This window comes from Oncorhynchus gorbuscha, linkage group LG13, assembly GCF_021184085.1.
Source record: "Oncorhynchus gorbuscha isolate QuinsamMale2020 ecotype Even-year linkage group LG13, OgorEven_v1.0, whole genome shotgun sequence".
Classification (NCBI taxonomy): Eukaryota; Metazoa; Chordata; class Actinopteri; order Salmoniformes; family Salmonidae; genus Oncorhynchus; species Oncorhynchus gorbuscha.
In genome coordinates, this window is record NC_060185.1 from 101,207,221 (window position 1) to 101,227,340 (window position 20,120).

A 20,120-nucleotide genomic window follows, 5' to 3' on the forward strand; every position below is an offset into this window, starting at 1 on the left:
ATGTCATGGTAGAACAGAGGGTGATATATTGGGGTAATGTCAGGGTAGAACAGAGGGTGATATATTGGGGTAATGTCATGGTAGAACACAGCTTGACATATTGGGGTAATGTCATGGTAGAACAGAGGGTTATATATTGGGGTAATGTCATGGTAGAACAGGGGGTGATATATTGGGGTAATGTGATGGTAGAACAGAGGGTGATATATTGGGGTAATGTCATGGTAGAACAGGGTGACATATTCGAGTAATGTCATGGTAGAACAGGGTGATATATTGGGGTAATGTCAGGGTAGAACAGAGGGTGATATATTGGGGTAATGTCATGGTAGAACAGACGGTGATATATTGGGGTAATGTCATGGTAGAACAGAGGGTGATATATTGGGGTAATGTCATGGTAGAACAGCGGGTGATATATTGGGGTAATGTTATGGTAGAACAGAGGTTTATATATTGGGGTAATGTCAGGGTAGAACAGAGCGTGATATATTGGGGTAATGTCATGGTAGAACAGAGGGTGATATATTGGGGTAATGTGATGGTAGTACAGGGTGATATATTGGGGTAATGTCATGGTAGAACAGAGGGTAATATATTTGGGTAATGTGATGGTAGTACAGGGTGATATATTGGGGTAATGTCAGGTAGAACAGGGTGATATATTGGGGTAATTTCAGGTAGAACAGGGTGACATATTGGGGTAATGTCAGGTAGTACAGGGTGACATATTGGGGTAATGTCATGGTAGAACAGAAGGTGACACATTGGGGTAATGTCATGGTCGTACAGGGTGACATATTGGGGTAATGTCATGGTAGTACAGGGTGATATATTGGGGTAATGTCATGGTAGAACAGGGTGACATATTGGGGTAATGTCATGGTAGAACAGGGTGATATATTGGGGTAATGTCATGGTAGAACAGAGGGTGATATATTGGGGTAATGTGATGGTAGTACAGGGTGACATATTGGGGTAATGTTATGGTAGAACAGAGGGTGGTATATTGGGGTAATGTCATGGTAGAACAGGGTGATATATTGGGGTAATGTCATGGTAGAACAGAGGGTGACATATTGGGGTAATGTCATGGTAGAACAGAGGGTGATATATTGGGGTAATGCCATGGTAGAACAGAGGGTGATATATTGGGGTAATGTCATGGTAGAACAGAGGGTAATATATTTGGGTAATGTGATGGTAGTACAGGGTGATATATTGGGGTAATGTCAGGTAGAACAGGGTGATATATTGGGGTAATGTCATGGTAGAACAGACAGTGATATATTGGGGTAATGCGATGGTAGTACATGGTGATATATTGGGGTAATGTCATGGTAGAACAGAGGGTAATATATTTGGGTAATGTGATGGTAGTACAGGGTGATATATTGGGGTAATGTCATGGTAGAACAGAGGGTGATATATTGGGGTAATGTTATGGTAGAACAGAGGTTTATATATTGGGGTAATGTCAGGGTAGAACAGAGCGTGATATATTGGGGTAATGTCATGGTAGAACAGAGGGTGACATATTGGGGTAATGTCATGGTAGAACAGAGGGTGATATATTGGGGTAATGCGATGGTAGTACATGGTGATATATTGGGGTAATGTCATGGTAGAACAGAGGGTAATATATTTGGGTAATGTGATGGTAGTACAGGGTGATATATTGGGGTAATGTCATGGTAGAACAGAGGGTGATATATTGGGGTAATGTTATGGTAGAACAGAGGTTTATATATTGGGGTAATGTCAGGGTAGAACAGAGCGTGATATATTGGGGTAATGTCATGGTAGAACAGAGGGTGATATATTGGGGTAATGTGATGGTAGTACAGGGTGATATATTGGGGTAATGTCATGGTAGAACAGAGGGTAATATATTTGGGTAATGTGATGGTAGTACAGGGTGATATATTGGGGTAATGTCAGGTAGAACAGGGTGATATATTGGGGTAATTTCAGGTAGAACAGGGTGACATATTGGGGTAATGTCAGGTAGTACAGGGTGACATATTGGGGTAATGTCATGGTAGAACAGAAGGTGACATATTGGGGTAATGTCATGGTAGTACAGGGTGACATATTGGGGTAATGTCATGGTAGTACAGGGTGATATATTGGGGTAATGTCATGGTAGAACAGGGTGACATATTGGGGTAATGTCATGGTAGAACAGGGTGATATATTGGGGTAATGTCATGGTAGAACAGAGGGTGATATATTGGGGTAATGTCATGGTAGTACAGGGTGATATATTGGGGTAATGTGATGGTATAACAGAGGGTTATATATTGGGGTAATGTCATGGTAGAAAAGAGGGTGATATATTGGGGTAATGTGATGGTAGTACAGGGTGACATATTGCGGTAATGTTATGGTAGAACAGAGGGTGGTATATTGGGGTAATGTCATGGTAGAACAGGGTGATATATTGGGGTAATGTCATGGTAGAACAGAGGGTGACATATTGGGGTAATGTCATGGTAGAACAGAGGGTGATATATTGGGGTAATGTGATGGTAGAACAGAGGGTGATATATTGGGGTAATGTCATGGTAGAACAGAGGGTAATATATTTGGGTAATGTGATGGTAGTACAGGGTGATATATTGGGGTAATGTCAGGTAGAACAGGGTGATATATTGGGGTAATTTCAGGTAGAACAGGGTGACATATTGGGGTAATGTCAGGTAGTACAGGGTGACATATTGGGGTAATGTCATGGTAGAACAGAAGGTGACATATTGGGGTAATGTCATGGTCGTACAGGGTGACATATTGGGGTAATGTCATGGTAGTACAGGGTGATATATTGGGGTAATGTCATGGTAGAACAGGGTGACATATTGGGGTAATGTCATGGTAGAACAGGGTGATATATTGGGGTAATGTCATGGTAGAACAGAGGGTGATATATTGGGGTAATGTCATGGTAGTACAGAGGGTGACATATTGGGGTAATGTCATGGTAGAACAGAGGGTGATATATTGGGGTAATGTGATGGTAGAACAGAGGGTGATATATTGGGGTAATGTCATGGTAGAACAGGGTGATATATTGGGGTAATGTGATGGTAGAACAGAGGGTGATATATTGGGGTAATGTTATGGTAGAACAGGGTGATATATTGGGGTAATGTCAGGTAGTACAGGGTGACATATTGGGGTAATGTCATGGTAGAACAGAAGGTGACATATTGGGGTAATGTCATGGTCGTACAGGGTGACATATTGGGGTAATGTCATGGTAGTACAGGGTGATATATTGGGGTAATGTCATGGTAGAACAGGGTGATATATTGGGGTAATGTCAGGGTAGAACAGAGGGTGGTATATTGGGGCAATGTCATGGTAGAACAGAGGGTGATATATTGGGGTAATGTGATGGTAGAACAGAGGGTGATATATTGGGGTAATGTCATGGTAGAACAGGGTGATATATTGGGGTAATGTGATGGTAGAACAGAGGGTGATATATTGGGGTAATGTTATGGTAGAACAGGGTGATATATTGGGGTAATGTCATGGTAGAACAGAGGGTGGTATATTGGGGTAATGTGATGGTAGTACAGGGTGACATATTGGGGTAATGTTATGGTAGAACAGAGGGTGGTATATTGGGGTAATGTCATGGTAGAACAGGGTGATATATTGGGGTAATGTCATGGTAGAACAGAGTGACATATTGGGGTAATGTTATGGTAGAACAGAGGGTGGTATATTGGGGTAATGTCATGGTAGTACAGGGTGATATATTGGGGTAATGTCATGGTAGAACAGAGGGTGATATATTGGGGTAATGTTATGGTAGAACAGAGGGTGATATATTGGTGTAAAGTCATGGTAGAACAGAGGGTGATATATTGGGGTAATGACATGGTAGAACAGAGAGTGATATATTGGGGCAATGTCATGGTAGAACAGAGGGTAATATATTTGGGTAATGTGATGGTAGTACAGGGTGATATATTGGGGTAATGTCAGGGTAGAACAGAGGGTGATATATTGGGGTAATGTCATGGTAGAACAGAGGGTGATATATTGGGGTAATGTCATGGTAGAACAGAGGGTGATATATTGGGGTAATGTCAGGGTAGAACAGAGGGTGATATATTGGGGTAATGTCATGGTAGAACAGAGGGTGATATATTGGGGTAATGTCAGGGTAGAACAGGGTGATATATTGGGGTAATGTCATGGTAGAACATATATATAGGGGGTCAGTCAAGATACAATGTGTTTGTGTGTACCTTCATAAAAGCAGTGTTCTGTTGGGGGTGTAACAGACAGACTCGTAGCTTGCTGCCTCTGTAAGGCATCTCCATCATGTCAAAGGCCACAGCCTCAGGAACAGCCAGCAGGACAGCAACCAGCCATATGAATGTGACCTGCATAGCCTTCCACAGAGGGATCCCTATCCTCTTCACCCTACTCCATGATGTCACCGCATGGTACCTAGACACACACACACAGAGACATTTTCTCCACTTACTATCCATATGTGTGTGAATGTGAGGTCATCCGTTTGTGTGTGTGTGTGTTTGTTACTGACCTGTCGATGCTCAGGGCACACAGGCTGAGGACAGTGATTCCTACTGAAGCCTTCTGGATAAATGGCATCAACTTGCATACATGAACCCCAAACGGCCAGTCCTCTGCTATCAGCTAGAGAGGAGAGAAGAGCAAGAGAGAGAGGAGAGGAGAGAGAGAAGGAGAAGGAGGGGAGGAGAGGAAATGGAGAGAAAAGGAGCAGAGAGCATGTGAGAGAAGAGGAGGTGAAAGAGAGGAGAAAGAGCAGAGGAGATGAGGAGAAAGAAGGGAAGAGATCAGTTAGCAGCTTAGAGACAGGTCTCTGTCTCTGTCTCTGTCTCTGTCTCTGTCTCTGTCTCTGTCTCTGTCTCTGTCTCTATATGGGGGTCAGTCCAGGTCTCTGTCTCTGTCTCTATATGAGGGTCAGTCCAGGTCTCTGTCTCTGTCTCTATATGAGGGTCAGTCCAGGACTCTGTCTCTGTCTCTATATGGGGGTCAGTCCAGGTCTCTGTCTCTGTCTCTATATGGGGGTCAGTCCAGGTCTCTGTCTCTGTCTCTATATGGGGGTCAGTCCAGGTCTCTGTCTCTGTCTCTATATGGGGGTCAGTCCAGGTCTCTGTCTCTGTCTCTGTCTCTGTCTCTGTCTCTGTCTCTGTCTCTATATGGGGGTCAGTCCAGGTCTCTGTCTCTGTCTCTGTCTCTGTCTCTGTCTCTGTCTCTGTCTCTGTCTCTATATGGGGGTCAGTCCAGGTCTCTGTCTCTGTCTCTATATGAGGGTCAGTCCAGGTCTCTGTCTCTGTCTCTATATGAGGGTCAGTCCAGGACTCTGTCTCTGTCTCTATATGGGGGTCAGTCCAGGTCTCTGTCTCTGTCTCTATATGGGGGTCAGTCCAGGTCTCTGTCTCTGTCTCTATATGGGGGTCAGTCCAGGTCTCTGTCTCTGTCTCTATATGAGGGTCAGTCCAGGTCTCTGTCTCTGTCTCTATATGAGGGTCAGTCCAGGTCTCTGTCTCTATATGGGGGTCAGTCCAGGTCTCTGTCTCTGTCTCTATATGAGGGTCAGTCCAGGTCTCTGTCTCTGTCTCTATATGGGGGTCAGTCCAGGTCTCTGTCTCTATATGGGGGTCAGTCCAGGTCTCTGTCTCTGTCTCTATATGAGGGTCAGTCCAGGTCTCTGTCTCTGTCTCTATATGAGGGTCAGTCCAGGACTCTGTCTCTGTCTCTATATGGGGGTCAGTCCAGGTCTCTGTCTCTGTCTCTATATGGGGGCCAGTCCAGGTCTCTGTCTCTGTCTCTATATGGGGGTCAGTCCAGGTCTCTGTCTCTGTCTCTATATGAGGGTCAGTCCAGGTCTCTGTCTCTGTCTCTATATGAGGGTCAGTCCAGGTCTCTGTCTCTATATGGGGGTCAGTCCAGGTCTCTGTCTCTGTCTCTATATGAGGGTCAGTCCAGGTCTCTGTCTCTGTCTCTATATGGGGGTCAGTCCAGGTCTCTGTCTCTATATGGGGGTCAGTCCAGGTCTCTGTCTCTGTCTCTATATGAGGGTCAGTCCAGGTCTCTGTCTCTGTCTCTATATGAGGGTCAGTCCAGGTCTCTGTCTCTGTCTCTATATGGGGGTCAGTCCAGGTCTCTGTCTCTATATGAGGGTCAGTCCAGGTCTCTGTCTCTGTCTCTATATGGGGGTCAGTCCAGGTCTCTGTCTCTGTCTCTGTCTCTATATGAGGGTCAGTCCAGGTCTCTGTCTCTGTCTCTATATGGGGGTCAGTCCAGGTCTCTGTCTCTGTCTCTGTCTCTATATGAGGGTCAGTCCAGGTCTCTGTCTCTGTCTCTATATGGGGGTCAGTCCAGGTCTCTGTCTCTGTCTCTGTCTCTATATGAGGGTCAGTCCAGGTCTCTGTCTCTGTCTCTATATGAGGGTCAGTCCAGGTCTCTGTCTCTGTCTCTATATGAGGGTCAGTCCAGGTCTCTGTCTCTATATGAGGGTCAGTCCAGGTCTCTGTCTCTGTCTCTATATGAGGGTCAGTCCAGGTCTCTGTCTCTGTCTCTATATGAGGGTCAGTCCAGGTCTCTGTCTCTGTCTCTATATGGGGGTCAGTCCAGGTCTCTGTCTCTATATGAGGGTCAGTCCAGGTCTCTGTCTCTGTCTCTATATGGGGGTCAGTCCAGGTCTCTGTCTCTATCTGAGGGTCAGTCCAGGACTCTGTCTCTATATGAGGGTCAGTCCAGGTCTCTGTCTCTATATGAGGGTCAGTCCAGGTCTCTGTCTCTATATGAGGGTCAGTCCAGGTCTCTGTCTCTGTCTCTATATGGGGGTCAGTCCAGGTCTCTGTCTCTATCTGAGGGTCAGTCCAGGACTCTGTCTCTATATGAGGGTCAGTCCAGGTCTCTGTCTCTATATGAGGGTCAGTCCAGGTCTCTGTCTCTATATGAGGGTCAGTCCAGGTCTCTGTCTCTATATGAGGGTCAGTCCAGGTCTCTGTCTCTATATGAGGGTCAGTCCAGGTCTCTGTCTCTATATGAGGGTCAGTCCAGGTCTCTGTCTCTATATGGGGGTCAGTCCAGGTCTCTGTCTCTATATGGGGGTCAGTCCAGGTCTCTGTCTCTGTCTCTATATGAGGGTCAGTCCAGGTCTCTGTCTCTGTCTCTATATGAGGGTCAGTCCAGGTCTCTGTCTCTGTCTCTATATGGGGGTCAGTCCAGGTCTCTGTCTCTATATGAGGGTCAGTCCAGGACTCTGTCTCTGTCTCTATATGAGGGTCAGTCCAGGTCTCTGTCTCTATATGAGGGTCAGTCCAGGTCTCTGTCTCTGTCTCTATATGAGGGTCAGTCCAGGTCTCTGTCTCTATATGAGGGTCAGTCCAGGTCTCTGTCTCTGTCTCTATATGAGGGTCAGTCCAGGTCTCTGTCTCTGTCTCTATATGAGGGTCAGTCCAGGTCTCTGTCTCTGTCTCTATATGAGGGTCAGTCCAGGTCTCTGTCTCTGTCTCTATATGAGGGTCAGTCCAGGTCTCTGTCTCTGTCTCTATATGAGGGTCAGTCCAGGTCTCTGTCTCTGTCTCTATATGGGGGTCAGTCCAGGTCTCTGTCTCTATATGAGGGTCAGTCCAGGTCTCTGTCTCTGTCTCTATATGGGGGTCAGTCCAGGTCTCTGTCTCTATATGAGGGTCAGTCCAGGTCTCTGTCTCTGTCTCTATATGGGGGTCAGTCCAGGTCTCTGTCTCTATATGAGGGTCAGTCCAGGTCTCTGTCTCTGTCTCTATATGAGGGTCAGTCCAGGTCTCTGTCTCTGTCTCTATATGAGGGTCAGTCCAGGTCTCTGTCTCTGTCTCTATATGGGGGTCAGTCCAGGTCTCTGTCTCTGTCTCTATATGGGGGTCAGTCCAGGTCTCTGTCTCTATATGAGGGTCAGTCCAGGTCTCTGTCTCTGTCTCTATATGGGGGTCAGTCCAGGTCTCTGTCTCTATATGAGGGTCAGTCCAGGTCTCTGTCTCTGTCTCTATATGAGGGTCAGTCCAGGTCTCTGTCTCTATATGAGGGTCAGTCCAGGTCTCTGTCTCTGTCTCTATATGAGGGTCAGTCCAGGTCTCTGTCTCTGTCTCTATATGAGGGTCAGTCCAGGTCTCTGTCTCTGTCTCTATATGAGGGTCAGTCCAGGTCTCTGTCTCTGTCTCTATATGAGGGTCAGTCCAGGTCTCTGTCTCTGTCTCTATATGGGGGTCAGTCCAGGTCTCTGTCTCTATATGAGGGTCAGTCCAGGTCTCTGTCTCTGTCTCTATATGGGGGTCAGTCCAGGTCTCTGTCTCTATATGAGGGTCAGTCCAGGTCTCTGTCTCTGTCTCTATATGGGGGTCAGTCCAGGTCTCTGTCTCTATATGAGGGTCAGTCCAGGTCTCTGTCTCTGTCTCTATATGGGGGTCAGTCCAGGTCTCTGTCTCTATATGAGGGTCAGTCCAGGTCTCTGTCTCTGTCTCTATATGGGGGTCAGTCCAGGTCTCTGTCTCTATATGAGGGTCAGTCCAGGTCTCTGTCTCTGTCTCTATATGGGGGTCAGTCCAGGACTCTGTCTCTGTCTCTATATGAGGGTCAGTCCAGGACTCTGTCTCTGTCTCTATATGAGGGTCAGTCCAGGACTCTGTCTCTGTCTCTATATGAGGGTCAGTCCAGGTCTCTGTCTCTGTCTCTATATGGGGGTCAGTCCAGGTCTCTGTCTCTGTCTCTATATGGGGGTCAGTCCAGGTCTCTGTCTCTGTCTCTATATGGGGGTCAGTCCAGGTCTCTGTCTCTGTCTCTATATGAGGGTCAGTCCAGGTCTCTGTCTCTATATGAGGGTCAGTCCAGGTCTCTGTCTCTATATGAGGGTCAGTCCAGGTCTCTGTCTCTGTCTCTATATGGGGGTCAGTCCAGGTCTCTGTCTCTGTCTCTATATTGGGGTCAGTCCAGGACTCTGTCTCTATATGAGGGTCAGTCCAGGACTCTATCTCTATATGAGGGTCAGTCCAGGACTCTGTCTCTATATGAGGGTCAGTCCAGGTCTCTGTCTCTATATGAGGGTCAGTCCAGGTCTCTGTCTCTATATGAGGGTCAGTCCAGGACTCTGTCTCTATATGAGGGTCAGTCCAGGACTCTGTCTCTATATGAGGGTCAGTCCAGGACTCTGTCTCTATATGGGGTCAGTCCAGGACTCTGTCTCTGTCTCTATATGAGGGTCAGTCCAGGACTCTGTCTCTGTCTCTATATGGGGGTCAGTCCAGGACTCTGTCTCTGTCTCTATATGAGGGTCAGTCCAGGTCTCTGTCTCTATATGAGGGTCAGTCCAGGTCTCTGTCTCTATATGAGGGTCAGTCCAGGACTCTGTCTCTATATGAGGGTCAGTCCAGGACTCTGTCTCTGTCTCTATATGGGGGTCAGTCCAGGACTCTGTCTCTGTCTCTATATGAGGGTCAGTCCAGGTCTCTGTCTCTATATGAGGGTCAGTCCAGGTCTCTGTCTCTATATGAGGGTCAGTCCAGGTCTCTGTCTCTATATGAGGGTCAGTCCAGGACTCTGTCTCTATATGAGGGTCAGTCCAGGACTCGGTCTCTACATGAGGGTCAGTCCAGGACTCTGTCTCTATATGAGGGTCAGTCCAGGACTCTGTCTCTATATGAGGGTCAGTCCAGGACTCTGTCTCTGTCTCTATATGGGGGTCAGTCCAGGACTCTGTCTCTGGCTCTATATGAGGGTCAGTCCAGGACTCTGTCTCTGTCTCTATATGGGGGTCAGTCCAGGACTCTGTCTCTGTCTCTATATGAGGGTCAGTCCAGGTCTCTGTCTCTATATGAGGGTCAGTCCAGGTCTCTGTCTCTATATGAGGGTCAGTCCAGGTCTCTGTCTCTATATGAGGGTCAGTCCAGGACTCTGTCTCTATATGAGGGTCAGTCCAGGACTCTGTCTCTGTCTCTATATGGGGGTCAGTCCAGGACTCTGTCTCTATATGAGGGTCAGTCCAGGACTCTGTCTCTGTCTCTATATGAGGGTCAGTCCAGGACTCTGTCTCTGTCTCTATGTGGGGGTCAGTCCAGGACTCTGTCTCTATATGAGGGTCAGTCCAGGACTCTGTCTCTATATGAGGGTCAGTCCAGGTCTCTGTCTCTATATGAGGGTCAGTCCAGGTCTCTGTCTCTATATGAGGGTCAGTCCAGGACTCTGTCTCTATATGAGGGTCAGTCCAGGTCTCTGTCTCTATATGAGGGTCAGTCCAGGGCTCTGTCTCTATATGAGGGTCAGTTCAGGTCTCTGTCTCTATATGAGGGTTAGTCCAGGACTCTGTCTCTATATGAGGGTCAGTCCAGGACTCTGTCTCTATATGAGGGTCAGTCCAGGTCTCTGTCTCTATATGAGGGTCAGTCCAGGACTCTGTCTCTATATGAGGGTCAGTCCAGGACTCTGTCTCTACATGAGGGTCAGTCCAGGACTCTGTCTCTATATGAGGGTCAGTCCAGGACTCTGTCTCTATATGAGGGTCAGTCCAGGACTCTGTCTCTGTCTCTATATGGGGGTCAGTCCAGGACTCTGTCTCTGGTTCTATATGAGGGTCAGTCCAGGACTCTGTGTCTGTCTCTATATGGGGGTCAGTCCAGGACTCTGTCTCTGTCTCTATATGAGGGTCAGTCCAGGTCTCTGTCTCTATATGAGGGTCAGTCCAGGTCTCTGTCTCTATATGAGGGTCAGTCCAGGTCTCTGTCTCTATATGAGGGTCAGTCCAGGACTCTGTCTCTATATGAGGGTCAGTCCAGGACTCTGTCTCTGTCTCTATATGGGGGTCAGTCCAGGACTCTGTCTCTGTCTCTATATGAGGGTCAGTCCAGGACTCTGTCTCTGTCTCTATATGGGGGTCAGTCCAGGACTCTGTCTCTGTCTCTATATGAGGGTCAGTCCAGGACTCTGTCTGTCTCTATATGGGGGTCAGTCCAGGACTCTGTCTCTATATGAGGGTCAGTCCAGGACTCTGTCTCTATATGAGGGTCAGTCCAGGTCTCTGTCTCTATATGAGGGTCAGTCCAGGTCTCTGTCTCTATATGAGGGTCAGTCCAGGACTCTGTCTCTATATGAGGGTCAGTCCAGGTCTCTGTCTCTATATGAGGGTCAGTCCAGGACTCTGTCTCTATATGAGGGTCAGTCCAGGTCTCTGTCTCTATATGAGGGTCAGTCCAGGGCTCTGTCTCTATATGAGGGTCAGTTCAGGTCTCTGTCTCTATATGAGGGTTAGTCCAGGACTCTGTCTCTATATGAGGGTCAGTCCAGGACTCTGTCTCTATATGAGGGTCAGTCCAGGTCTCTGTCTCTATATGAGGGTCAGTCCAGGACTCTGTCTCTATATGAGGGTCAGTCCAGGACTCTGTCTCTATATGAGGGTCAGTCCAGGACTCTGTCTCTATCTGAGGGTCAGTCCAGGACTCTGTCTCTATATGAGGGCAGTCCAGGACTCTGTCTCTATATGAGGGTCAGTCCAGGACTCTGTCTCTATATGAGGGTCAGTCCAGGACTCTGTCTCTACATGAGGGTCAGTCCAGGAGTCTGTCTCTATATGAGGGTCAGTCCAGGACTCTGTCTCTATCTGAGGGTCAGTCCAGGACTCCGTCTCTATACGAGGGACAGTCCAGGACTCCGTCTCTATATGAGGGTCAGTCCAGGACTCCGTCTCTGTCTCTATATGAGAGTCATATATGACGAAGATTATAACTGTTGACTACTGTAACTGTTGTTGACTACTGTAACTGTTGACTACTGTAACTGTTGACTACTATAACTGTTGACTACTGTAACTGTTGACTATTATAACTGTTGACTACTATAACTGTTGACTACTGTAACTGTTGTTGACTACTGTAACTGTTGTTGACTACTGTAACTGTTGACTACTGTAACTGTTGACTACTGTAAATGTTGACTACTGTAAATGTTGACTACTATAACTGTTGACTACTGTAACTGTTGACTACTGTAAATGTTGACTACTGTAACTGTTGTTGACTACTATAACTGTTGACTACTGTAACTGTTGTTGACTACTGTAACTGTTGACTACTGTAAATGTTGACTACTATAACTGTTGACTAATTTAACTGTTGACTATTATAACTGTTGACTATTATAACTGTTGACTATTATAACTGTTGACTACAGTAACTGTTGACTACTATAACATTTACATTTAAGTCATTTAGCAGACGCTCTTATCCAGAGCGACTTACAAATTGGACTGTTGACTACTATAACTGTTGACTACTATAACTGTTGACTACTATAACTGTTGACTACTATAACTGTTGACTACTGTAACTGTTGACTACTGTAACTGTTGACTACTGTAACTGTTGTTGAAGATTATAACTGTTGACTACTGTAACTGTTGACTATTATAACTGTTGACTACTGTAACTGTTGACTACTGTAAATGTTGACTACTGTAAATGTTTACTACTGTAACTGTTGACTACTGTAAATGTTGACTACTATAACTGTTGACTAATTTAACTGTTGACTACTGTAACTGTTGTTGACTATTATAACTGTTGACTACAGTAACTGTTGACTACTGTAACTGTTGACTACTATAACTGTTGACTACTATAACTGTTGACTACTGTAACTGTTGACTACTGTAACTGTTGACTACTGTAAATGTTGACTACTGTAAATGTTGACTACTATAACTGTTGACTACTGTAAATGTTGACTACTGTAAATGTTTACTACTGTAACTGTTGACTACTGTAAATGTTGACTACTGTAACTGTTGTTGACTACTATAACTGTTGACTACTGTAACTGTTGATGACTACTGTAACTGTTGACTACTATAACTGTTGACTACTGTAACTGTTGACTACTATAACTGTTGACTACTATAACTGTTGACTACTGTAAATGTTGACTACTGTAAATGTTGACTACTATAACTGTTGACTACTGTAACTGTTGACTACTGTAAATGTTGACTACTGTAACTGTTGTTGACTACTATAACTGTTGACTACTGTAACTGTTGTTGACTACTATAACTGTTGACTACTGTAACTGTTGTTGACTACTGTAACTGTTGACTACTATAACTGTTGACTACTGTAACTGTTGACTACTATAACTGTTGACTACTGTAACTGTTGACTACTGTAAATGTTGACTACTGTAAATGTTGACTACTGTAACTGTTGACTACTGTAAATGTTGACTACTATAACTGTTGACTAATTTAACTGTTGACTACTGTAACTGTTGTTGACTATTATAACTGTTGACTACAGTAACTGTTGACTACTGTAACTGTTGACTACTACAACTGTTGACTACTATAACTGTTGACTACTATAACTGTTGACTACTATAACTGTTGACTACTATAACTGTTGACTACTATAACTGTTGACTCTTGTAACTGTTGACTACTGTAACTGTTGACTACTGTAACTGTTGTTGAAGATTATAACTGTTGACTACTGTAACTGTTGACTACTATAACTGTTGACTACTATAACTGTTGACTACTGTAACTGTTGACTACTATAACTGTTGACTACTATAACTGTTGACTACTATAAATGTTGACTACTATAACTGTTGACTACTATAACTGTTGACTACTGTAACTTTTGTTGAAGATTATAACTGTTGACTACTGTAACTGTTGACTACTATAACTGTTGACTACTATAACTGTTGACTACTGTAACTGTTGACTACTATAACTGTTGACTACTATAACTGTTGACTACTGTAACTGTTGTTGACTACTGTAACTTTTGACTACTGTAACTGTTGACTACTGTAACCGTTGACTACTGTAACTGTTGACTACTGTAAATGTTGACTACTGTAACTGTTGACTACTGTAACTGTTGTTGAAGATTATAACTGTTGACTACTATAACTGTTGACTACTATAACTGTTGACTACTGTAACTGTTGACTACTGTAACTGTTGACTACTATAACTGTTGACTACTATAACTGTGGGACTACTATAACTGTTGACTATTATATCTGTTGACTACTGTCACTGTTGACTACTGTAAATGTTGACTACTGTAACTGTTGACTACTGTAACTGTTGACTACTGTAACTGTTGACTACTATAAATGTTGACTACTGTAACTGTTGACTATTATAACTGTTGACTACTGTAAATGTTGACTACTGTAACTGTTGACTACTGTAAATGTTGACTACTGTAACTGTTGACTACTGTAACTGTTGACTACTATAACTGTTGACTATTATAACTGTTGACTACTGTAACTGTTGTTGACTACTGTAACTGTTGACTACTGTAACTGTTGACTACTGTAAATGTTGACTACTGTAACTGTTGACTACTGTAAATGTTGACTACTATAACTGTTGACTACTATAACTGTTGACTACTGTAACTGTTGACTACTGTAACTGTTGACTACTATAACTGTTGACTACTGTAACTGTTGACTACTGTAACTGTTGACTACTATAACTGTGGGACTACTATAACTGTTGACTATTATAACTGTTGACTACTGTCACTGTTGACTACTGTAACTGTTGACTACTGTAACTGTTGACTACTGTAACTGTAAATGTTGACACCTGTAACTGTTGTTGAAGATTATAACTGTTGACTACTGTAACTGTTGACTATTATAACTGTTGACTACTGTAAATGTTGACTACTGTAACTGTTAACTACTATAACTGTTGACTACTGTAACTGTTGACTATTATAACTGTTGACTACTGTAAATCTTGACTACTGTAACTGTTGACTACTATAACTGTTGACTACTGTAACTGTTGACTACTGTAAATGTTGACTACTGTAACTGTTGACTACTGTAACTGTTGACTACTGTAACTGTTGACTACTGTAAATGTTGACTACTGTAACTGTTGTTGACTATTATAACTGTTGACTACTGTAAATGTTGACTACTGTAAATGTTGACTACTGTAAATGTTGACTACTATAACTGTTGACTATTATAACTGTTGACTACTGTAACTGTTGACTACTGTAACTGTTGACTACTGTAACTGTTGTTGACTATTATAACTGTTGACTACTGTAACTGTTGACTACTGTAACTGTTGTTGACTACTGTAACTGTTGACTACTGTAACTGTTGACTACTGTAAATGTTGACTACTGTAAATGTTGACTACTGTAACTGTTGTTGACTATTATAACTGTTGACTACTGTAAATGTTGACTACTGTAAATGTTGACTACTGTAAATGTTGACTACTATAACTGTTGACTAATTTAACTGTTGACTACTGTAACTGTTGTTGACTATTATAACTGTTGACTATTATAACTGTTGACTATTATAACTGTTGACTACTGTAACTGTTGACTATTATAACTGTTGACTACTGTAACTGTTGACTACTGTAAATGTTGACTACTGTAAATGTTTACTACTGTAACTGTTGACTACTGTAAATGTTGACTACTATAACTGTTGACTAATTTAACTGTTGACTACTGTAACTGTTGTTGACTATTATAACTGTTGACTACAGTAACTGTTGACTACTGTAACTGTTGACTACTATAACTGTTGACTACTATAACTGTTGACTACTGTAACTGTTGACTACTGTAACTGTTGACTACTGTAAATGTTGACTACTGTAAATGTTGACTACTATAACTGTTGACTACTGTAACTGTTGACTACTGTAAATGTTGACTACTGTAACTGTTGTTGACTACTATAACTGTTGACTACTGTAACTGTTGTTGACTACTATAACTGTTGACTACTGTAACTGTTGTTGACTACTGTAACTGTTGACTACTATAACTGTTGACTACTGTAACTGTTGACTATTATAACTGTTGACTACTGTAACTGTTGACTACTGTAAATGTTGACTACTGTAAATGTTGACTACTGTAACTGTTGACTACTGTAAATGTTGACTACTATAACTGTTGACTAATTTAACTGTTGACTACTGTAAACTGTTGACTATTATAACTGTTGACTACTGTAACTGTTGACTACTATAACTGTTGACTACTATAACTGTTGACTACTATAACTGTTGACTACTATAACTGTTGACTACTATAACTGTTGACTCTTGTAACTGTTGACTACTGTAACTGTTGACTACTGTAACTGTTGAAGATTATAACTGTTGACTACTGTAACTGTTGACTACTATAACTGTTGACTACTATAACTGTTGACTACTATAACTGTTGACTACTATAACTGTTGACTACTATAACTGTTGACTACTATAACTTTTGTTGACTACTGTAACTGTTGACTACTGTAACTGTTGACTACTATAACTGTTGACTACTAACTGTAACTGTTGACTACTGTAACTGTTGACTACTATAACTGTTGACTACTATAACTGTTGACTACTGTAACTGTTGACTACTGTAACTGTTGACTACTGTAACTGTTGACTACTGTAACTGTTGACTACTATAACTGTTGACTACTGTAACTGTTGACTATTATAACTGTTGACTACTGTAACTGTTGACTACTGTAACTGTTGACTACTGTAAATGTTGACTACTGTAACTGTTGACTACTGTAACTGTTGACTACTGTAACTGTTGACTACTGTAACTGTTGACTATTATAACTGTTGACTACTACTGTAACTGTTGACTACTGTAACTGTTGACTACTGTAACTGTTGATGACTACTGTAACTGTTGACTACTGTAACTGTTGACTACTATAACTGTTGACTACTATAACTGTTGACTACTGTAACTGTTGACTACTATAACTGTTGTTGACTACTACTATAACTGTAACTGTTGACTACTGTAACTGTTGACTACTATAAATGTTGACTACTATAACTGTTGACTACTGTAACTGTTGACTACTATAACTGTTGACTACTATAACTGTTGACTACTGTAACTGTTGACTACTATAACTGTTGACTACTGTAACTGTTGACTACTATAACTGTTGACTACTGTAACTGTTGACTACTATAACTGTTGACTACTATAACTGTTGACTACTGTAACTGTTGAACTGTTGTTGACTACTATAACTGTTGACTACTGTAACTGTTGACTACTATAACTGTTGACTACTGTAACTGTTGACTACTGTAACTGTTGTTTGACTAGATATATAACTGTTGACTACTGTAACTGTTGACTACTATAACTGTTGACTACTGTAACTGTTGACTACTGTAACTGTTGACTACTATAACTGTTGACTACTGTAACTGTTGACTATTATAACTGTTGACTACTGTAACTGTTGACTACTGTAACTGTTGACTACTATAACTGTTGACTACTGTAACTGTTGACTACTGTAACTGTTGACTACTATAACTGTTGACTACTGTAACTGTTGACTACTAACTGTTGACTACTATAACTGTTGACTACTGTAACTGTTGACTACTATAACTGTTGACTACTGTAACTGTTGACTACTGTAACTGTTGACTACTGTAAATGTTGACTACTGTAACTGTTGACTACTGTAACTGTTGACTACTGTAACTGTTGACTACTGTAACTGTTGACTACTGTAACTGTTGTTGACTATTATAACTGTTGACTACTGTAACTGTTGACTACTGTAACTGTTGACTACTGTAACTGTTGACTACTGTAACTGTTGACTACTGTAACTGTTGACTACTATAACTGTTGAATATTATAACTGTTGACTACTGTAACTGTTGACTACTATAACTGTTGAACTATTATAACTGTTGACTACTATAACTGTTGACTACTGTAACTGTTGACTACTATAACTGTTGACTACTGTAACTGTTGACTACTGTAACTGTTGACTACTATAACTGTTGACTACTGTAACTGTTGACTACTGTAACTGTTGACTACTATAACTGTTGACTATTATAACTGTTGACTACTATAACTGTTGACTACTATAACTGTTGACTACTGTAAAACTGTTGACTACTGTAAATGTTGACTGTTGACTACTGTAACTGTTGACTACTGTAACTAACTGTTGACTACTATAACTGTTGACTTGACTACTGTAACTGTTGACTACTGTAACTGTTGACTACTATAACTGTTGACTACTATAACTGTTGAATACTATTATAACTGTTGACTACTATAACTGTTGACTACTGTAACTGTTGACTACTATAACTGTTGACTATAACTGTTGACTACTATAACTGTTGACTACTATAACTGTTGACTACTATAACTGTTGACTATTATAACTGTTGACTACTATAACTGTTGACTACTGTAACTGTTTACTATTATAACTGTTGACTACTGTAACTGTTGACTACTGTAACTGTTGACTACTGTAACTGTTGACTACTATAACTGCTGATAGCTACAGCTGTTGATTATTATAACTATTGATTATTATAACTGTTGACAGCATGTGTTTGTTCCATTTTTTTATGGGGTTAGGGTTAGTGTGACCCCTCCTACCTTGAAGACGTTGATGGGGATAGCGATGAGGATGTAGAGAAGATCCCCCAAGGCAAGAGAGCCAATCAGAACGTTGGGTCCGTTTCTCATACACTTGTTCTTATAGATGATCCTTAATAAGGTGGAGTTACCGATCATCCCCACCACTAAGATCACACAGCTCACCACCGTGTTCACATACTTAAAGGCTTGTTTAATCTCTGTGGGCTTGATACACATGGGGGGGTAGGGGCCTGGTGGGCGTGGTCGGAAGGCGGGAGGGAGAGGGGGGACAGGGAGGGAGCTGTTGGGGTTCAGAGTGTCCAGGAGAAGGTCTGTGGGGTTGGTCTCCTCCGTAATGACCCTGGGGCTCTGAGATGACGTGTCACGGGGGAACCGGGAGGAGGACACCGTCGCTACAGCCAGTACACACAGCAGTAGTCCTGATGACCTCATCCTCACTCACACAGATGCAGCAACAACAAGACACACACTCAAAGACACACACACACACACAAACAGACACACACTCAAAGACACACACACAAACAGACACACACTCAAAGACACACACACAAACAGACACACACTCAAAGACACACACTCAAAGACACACACACAAACAGACACACACTCAAAGACACACACACAAACAGACACGCACTCAAAGACACACACACAAACAGACACACACTCAAAGACACACACACAACACAAACAGACAGACACTCTCTCAGAGACTCAGACACAAACAGAAAGACACTCTCTCAGAGACTCAGACAGACAGACAGACAGACAGACAGACAGACAGACAGACAGACAGACAGACAGACAGACAGACAGACAGACAGACAGACAGACAGACAGACAGACAGACAGACAGACAGACAGACAGACAGACAGACAGACAGACAGACACAGACACAGACACAGACACAGACACACACACACACACACACACACACACACACACACACACACACACACACACACACACACACACACACACAGATAGACTCTCAGGTCCTGGATCACTGTGTTCCCTCTTCTCAGCGACCTGCAGGAAAAACGGAGACCGAAACGTCACAAACTGTGTCACTATGGCAGGTAGTCAAGTGGTTAAAGTGTTGGGCCAGTAAGTGGAAGGTTGCTGGATCGAATCCCAGAGGATAAAGTACAAATGTGTCATTCTGCCGCTGAGCAAGGCAGTTAACCCACTGTTCCCCTGAGCAAGGCAGTTAACCCACTGTTCCCCTGAGCAAGGCAGTTAACCCACTGTTCCCCTGAGCAAGGCAGTTAACCCACTGTTCCCCTGAGCAAGGCAGTTAACCCACTGTTCCCCTGAGCAAGGCAGTTAACCCACTGTTCCCCTGAGCAAGGCAGTTAACCCACTGTTCCCCTGAGCAAGGCAGTTAACCCACTGTTCCCCTGAGCAAGGCAGTTAACCCACTGTTCCCCTGAGCAAGGCAGTTCCCCAAAGAACAAATGTGTCATTCTGCCCCTGAGCAAGGCAGTTAACCCACTGTTCCCCTGAGCAAGGCAGTTAACTCACTGTTCCCCTGAGCAAGGCAGTTAACCCACTGTTCCCCTGATGAGCAAGGCAGTTAACCCACTGTTCCCCTGAACAAGGCAGTTAAC

General features: G+C 43.0%; 1 protein-coding gene across 1 annotated transcript in view; it reads right to left on the minus strand.

The window, feature by feature from the left end:
* Positions 1–19,069, minus strand: part of LOC123994228 (endothelin receptor type B-like) — a 46,396-nt gene extending 27,327 nt beyond the window's left edge. Inside the window, exons 1-3 of the mRNA XM_046296766.1 lie at positions 18,504–19,069; positions 4,565–4,677; positions 4,263–4,467 (exon numbers count right to left, since the gene is read on the minus strand). Coding sequence (XP_046152722.1) covers positions 4,263–4,467; positions 4,565–4,677; positions 18,504–18,938 — 753 coding nt within the window. The 5' untranslated portion in view covers positions 18,939–19,069. The remainder of the gene's footprint in view (positions 1–4,262; positions 4,468–4,564; positions 4,678–18,503) is intronic.
* Between the last annotated feature and the right edge of the window lie 1,051 nt (positions 19,070–20,120).